Here is a 6,000-nt window from a genome sequence, read left to right on the forward strand (position 1 = left end):
TGACGCCAACTCCAATAGATTAATTTAGGGACTTGTCATGATGCATTCATGCTAAGGGGGACTCACTCGAGTTCTTACCATCTTACCCAAAACTCTAAGTGTAGAAAGGAATCTTCCAAGTGTATATATACTATTCAGTGATGTTCAAAACTTAAATAACACCATTAAACTTTGAATGTAGGTCTGTATGAATATGGTTAATATCAAGGTTGACTCCTGAAGGCTACCAAATTGAGGAGCATTAATACTGAACACAAATCAAAAATCTAATTAGAAACATTTTATTTTAAATGTGCCAAATAAAAACCCACATTTTCAGACCATAGGATGTTAATACATTCAACAAAAATTTATATTACCTTACTGCTGTGAATTTACAGAGTAATAGTCCAGATCCGTTTTGATTAGATGGTTGAATTACCCTTCCCTAAGTTACACTTTACAGACATCACAAATCCCTTATAATAATGTAAACAAAATAACTTTTCCCTAAAAGGTGAACTTGAGAACTTCAGTCCACTCTTTCAGGACTTGCACTTCTTCGCGGACTTCCTGATGGGGAACGACTAAAAAGAAAAACATTAGGTTTGGAACCAATTAGTGTCTACTGAAACTCTTCTTGCATATATGTCAAGGCAAAACTCAAGTTTCAATAAATTCAAAGGTGGCCAAAAGTAGTAAATTCCTACAGCAGAAGTCTAAAAAATTACGTAAGGCTTAATAGCTTCTTCAAGAATATTACAAAATTTAGTTAAAGAGAACAACTACTTGAATTTTGGGGATTTTTTTTTTTTTTGGATCACCTAAGAAACTCTGCATCTAGTATTTTAATATATAGCACCAATTCTCCAAAGAGCTCAAAGCCCGGAAAGCAGGCAGTAAGCAAACAATTCTGCAGAGGCCACACCTGACAGTTAAGATCTGGCAACAAATTATTTAGCTTACCTTCTTTTTGGAGATGGAGATCTGGACTTCGATCGGCTGTCAAAACAGGAGAAATTCTATTAATAAATTCTATTAAAGAGAAATTCTATTAAGAAAAAAATACTATCCAACCCCTTAAGTCACAATACCACGAAATGAACCCCCAAACTGTCTTGACCTTAAATTGTCCTGCAGTTAAACTGAAAATGAACCTACCAATTTCTCACTAACAAAAGCTAATCTTATAACACCTGTTCTTCATAAAATAAGCGAACTGCTTTATTTTATCACAAATAATCTTTTACACTCTACTCTAAGCACCATGAACTCAGAATGCTTCTCCATGCATCTATCAATTCTAACACAGGACTTACTATAACCCCAAATTCACCAACTTCTTTTTCACTGTAGCTTGACACACCCTTGTCCAGGAAGTCAGCCAGAAGAGGCCATGTATAAATGAAATACTAAAGTTTGGTTTATTAATAAGGTATTGTGTTCCTACTCAACACCTAAGCTTACAGCTAACACTTGAAATGTCAGCAATTCAAAAACACTTTGGATATTGGTGCCATGTAACTAGAAGAGCATCAATGAGATTTTTACCCTACCTGCTTCTTGGTCGTGAAAGAGACCTGGATCTTGATCTCGACCTGGATCGGGATCTTAATAAAAAACAGAAATACAATTATACCAATTAGTCCATAGGAGTAATTTCCTTCAGCAACTACTGAGTACCTTATTAGATAGGCTAGGAATAGTGGCTAAAACAGAGCAAGATGCCATATATCAGTCCAAGACTGGACAAGTAATTGCTTTCGGTAAGTTCTGTTATCAAATAAAGAACCACCTTTTCAATTATCTATCATGAGTTGGGTTGTCACAGTTCCTGTACAGAGGTATATTCTTAAACAGTGTAGAGTATCCAAAAGAAATATATGGTGTTCATTTGAAAAACTGGTATTTTATCTTAAAAGAATCAAAGCAACCCCCTGAACTGAAACCATTTCTTCAGGTGGTAAGCTAAGTGAAAAGCCACGATTGGGTAAGGCTTTGTTCTTGGATCACCAACAAACTGTCATGGTTCAAGGGCCATCCATTTGTCACACAAACCAAATCAGGCCGACATACACATCTTGAGGTCCTGCAACCAAGTTAAATGCATTTATCTATAGAGTCCAGAGATTTTTCAATTGGACCACAGGTTTTTGAATCCCTGAATTTATAAAGACTGTGCTATTACTGAATAGTAATAATTCCCAGTAGCATTCCCTACCACTGACACATGAGTAGCACTATCAACTCATTATCTAGAATTTTATCCATTTCCATCACCTTTTAAGGTCTTCTACAAAGGAAGTAAAAAATGCAGAGGTGCCTAATTTGATTTTTAACTTTTTAAATTTCAGTGTCTAACCCAAGTATCTGGTTAAACAGGCCATGTTCATCCATATGTATGTTACCCTAAACAAACTTTCCATGATCTCAAACTCACCCCCACCATTCCAAAGAGAAACTTTGTTTTAACTTGCTTCTAACTCTAAATAAATCTCCTCCTGGTTCTAAAGGGTTTCTTACCAGGTATCTGGCAACTATCATCTTCTAGTGCTATTATCATTTACCTATACAACAGATACAAGCTGACTCCAGAAAAGTTTCCAACATGTTTACCCAGAGTGTTCACTGGAATGATTTGAGGATTTGTGCTTTGGACCCTCCTCTATCACCTCTGTAACAGCCCTTAAAGTCTTTAGTTGGGCTTTTCTTCATCTGGACGTGTACACATTCAACGTTTTCCTGAAGCATTCCATGTCAATTAGGTCCTTAAGATACTCCACTGCTGTCATTAAGACGTGACAATCCAAATACAAATAAGGGGAAAAAAAGGTGCTACATACTGGAAATACCTCGATCCTTTTATAGAACCAGACCTAGATCGTCTGAGTGAAGCTGATCTTGATCTACGAAGAGACACAGATCTTGATCGCCGAGGAGATGCCGATCTTGACCTAAAAATTAAATCAAAGTTGTTTAAGTCCACTTCCAATTAAAGTTTTTTTTTTTTTATCTCTTGTTAAAACTTGAATTAAGCAACATCTCTCACCTCCTTCCCCTGCTCCTGCTGCGAGAGCGAGAGTATCGCCTACCTCTGGATCTTGAATGTGATCTAGACCGTGACCTATTTTTCAAGTCAGAAAAAAGCAAAATGTTAGATGGCAACTTCTTTTTAGAGTTCGTGTGCCTCTGCTGAAATCAAATCTCAAAACTATTTAAACTTAGTGTCTCATTTGGAAATAAACTCTGGGCCTATTAGTTGTCTTTTTTTTTTTTTAACTACCTAAAAAAAGATTTGTTAAAAGCTCAATTACATCTTAGAATTACATAATATAAAACACTGTAAGGTGTATTTAAAATAAACCTTGCAAGTTTGCAGGTCGACCCTCTTTGGCCCATGGTCTAGTAGATCTAGACGATCTAGAAGTATCTATAGCCGATCGCTGCATCTAGATGTTTTCTTCAATCTAACGACGATCAAACTGACAGCCAAATGAGCCAGGTGAGGCTTGATTGACGCAAGAAGATTTTTCTAGTTGGGAATGTGGTCAATCTGGTGTTCCTCTTTCTAAACCGGAGGGGGCCCCAATTGTAAGCCAAATTTACTGTTACGGCGATCACCGTCTCAAATTTTCTGCCCTTTAAAGAATAAGGTGAAGCTAGGTGTAGATGACTCGAGGGGATCTGGCCTCTTATGCTGATCACCTCAAGGTCTAGGAGGATCTTAATTGTCGGATTTGCAAGGCGCCTCAGCATGATATCATAAGGCTCGTGACATTCTGAATCAAGGCGACTGACTCAAACGAAGAAACCTGAAAGGTTTTGACCAGGTTGATTATTAATACATTAACATTTAATTAAACAAAAACTGTAAAATACACCTGTACAATTAACATTCAAGTTTATAGAAAAATACTAGTTTCTGCCTTGCTAATAAGAAAATTAACTTGATTAACCAGTACACCAACCACTCCTTTATTAAAATAAATACCTGCTTCTTCTTCGGCGGCTATAGCGATGACAATCATAAGCATAATGTCCCTTTTCGCCACACTCATAGCATCTATCATTGGGATCAAAGGGACGTCGGGCAGGTGGTCTATCAAAACGAGATCTCCGAGGCATGCCTGTTGATAGTTCAACTCTCACTCGGGAACCACAAATCACTCTATAAAAGAAAAACAACGAAATTCTAATGCTTAAAAACAAAACAAAACAAAACACGTGACTCCTATATTTAGAACTTTCCAACCACTCTTTGCCCTCACAAGCTTCAGCTATATACGTTTAGAAGCCTTTCAAACTCCACCTTTGTTCCCCAGTTCCTGTCTTCATAAAATGACTATTTAAAATCTCCTCCAGACAACAGAATCCAAGCTTAGCACAGGAATATTCTCACAAACACTTAAGTTTCATAACCGACATGTTACTTACTTCCCATCCAGGCCTCGCACTGCATCTTCTGCATCTCTAGGATCTTCAAATTCCACAAAGGCAAATCCCGGAGGATTTCTGGCAATCCACACAGTTCTTAAGGGACCATAATAACTGAAAGCCCTTTCTAATTCTCCTTTGCCAGCACCAGTTCCCAGGTTACCAACATACACCTTGGTTTCTGTTTAAAAACGCAAATAGAAAAAAAAATGTATGTTATGAAAAAACGGGCTTAAGTTTGAATTCTTTGCCTTAGAAGAGTCCATCCTTAAGACTGCAAAGCATGTTTAACGCTAAAGTCAAGGATTGACTTTGGCCTTAAAACCAACAGGTCCGTACATTTCTGAAAAGCTAAGCGTACGACAAAGTTCTTAACGTTCAAATGGGGGCGGTGGAGGGGAACCTCCAAAAAACACAAGCACAGCCGCGTGGTAGGACACTCCGAGGCATGGGGCGGGATCCGCCCCGGCCCCGCCCCCGCCCCCGCGGCCCGGCAGGCCCAGGCGCGCCAGGAGCGCGCGCGGGCCGGCGGCGGCAACGGCGTCGGCGGCGAGCTGGCCCCGGCGGAAGCCAGACCGGGAGAGCGGGGCTGCGCCGGCTCTCATCGTCCGCGGCAACCGCCCCAGGCGCAGGCTCGCCCACGACTCCAAGTCCCCCGCCCCAGAGTATAAATCGCGCTCGACAGAGCTCCAAGAGAAAAAGGCACCAGCCGCCAGACCTAAAGATGTTATGTCTCCATTCCCACTCAGCAGTCCGACCGACTAACGAGAACGCGCAGCTCGAAACTGCCACAGTTTTGTTCAGTCTTAAATTCACTCCTTTTACGGCTGCGACCACATCTGTCCGCCAAAGTGGCGGGAAAACGCCAAGAAAATGCGCCACCATGGTCGTCAATGTGCGCAAAATGGCAGCCGAGGGCGGGGGGGCGTGAGGTACGGGCGGGCGGCTCGAAGGGCAACAACAAAACAGGGATCGAGGGCTGGGCGGGGAGACGAAAATGCCCAAGAACAGATATCAACCCCGGCACAGACCTACCCCAGCCACCTCCTGTCCTCCTTCGATACCCCGCCCCTGCCGTCTCCGGCTTCGTATGGTGTACGCCGAAGCCGCCATTACGCACGCGGAATAACAGTCTCCCAGCCGCCGCGCCAACCTCACGGCTCTAAAGACTCACTACACCCACAGCAACGTCCCTCACTGGCCCCTACCCTCTTACCTCCTCCGTACCGCCCGTAACGCGACATGATGACTGGCCTGCGAGCTCGGCTCTTTCAGCTCGCAGCGCCCAGAGATCGATTACTACAAAGCCTACAACGCAGCAACAGTCGCCAACGGTCCCGGCGGCACTACGAGGAAAAGCCTGGGTTCGCGCTTATATATGCGGCGGCTGGGTTTCTTTGCGCATGCGTCATCTCGACGTTCTGCGCGGCACAAAGGAGGAAGGAAACAGCCGAGAAGCGGCGCGGAGGGAACTGAAAAGGCTAAGACGCGAATCACTGGCGGAGGGATACGTTCCCATGGCAACGCCAAGAGCTCGCCTGTAAGCCCGCCCCCTTCCCTTTCCCTGTGCCCTCCTTATTTTCCTCC

General features: G+C 42.5%; 1 protein-coding gene across 3 annotated transcripts; it reads right to left on the reverse strand.

Moving 5' to 3' along the window:
- Positions 1 to 265: 265 nt before the first annotated feature.
- SRSF7 (serine and arginine rich splicing factor 7) lies at positions 266 to 5,757 on the reverse strand. Of its 3 annotated transcripts, none has more exons than XM_082852084.1 (8): positions 5,630 to 5,757; positions 4,414 to 4,594; positions 3,971 to 4,147; positions 3,029 to 3,103; positions 2,856 to 2,933; positions 1,536 to 1,589; positions 946 to 981; positions 266 to 566 (listed from the first exon to the last, which is right to left on the reverse strand). In XM_082852084.1, exons 1-8 carry the CDS (start codon positions 5,655 to 5,657, stop codon positions 512 to 514), a joined length of 684 nt encoding a protein of 227 aa, XP_082708210.1. In that variant the 5' UTR covers positions 5,658 to 5,757; the 3' UTR covers positions 266 to 511. The 3 variants fall into 3 exon arrangements, with proteins under 3 accessions (XP_082708210.1, XP_082708209.1, XP_082708208.1); XM_082852083.1 differs by having other exon boundaries at positions 2,832 to 2,933; XM_082852082.1 differs by having other exon boundaries at positions 2,823 to 2,933.
- Positions 5,758 to 6,000: the final 243 nt, after the last annotated feature.

Source organism: Leucopleurus acutus (assembly GCF_964270905.1).
Source record: "Leucopleurus acutus genome assembly, chromosome: 12".
Classification (NCBI taxonomy): domain Eukaryota; kingdom Metazoa; phylum Chordata; class Mammalia; order Artiodactyla; family Delphinidae; genus Leucopleurus; species Leucopleurus acutus.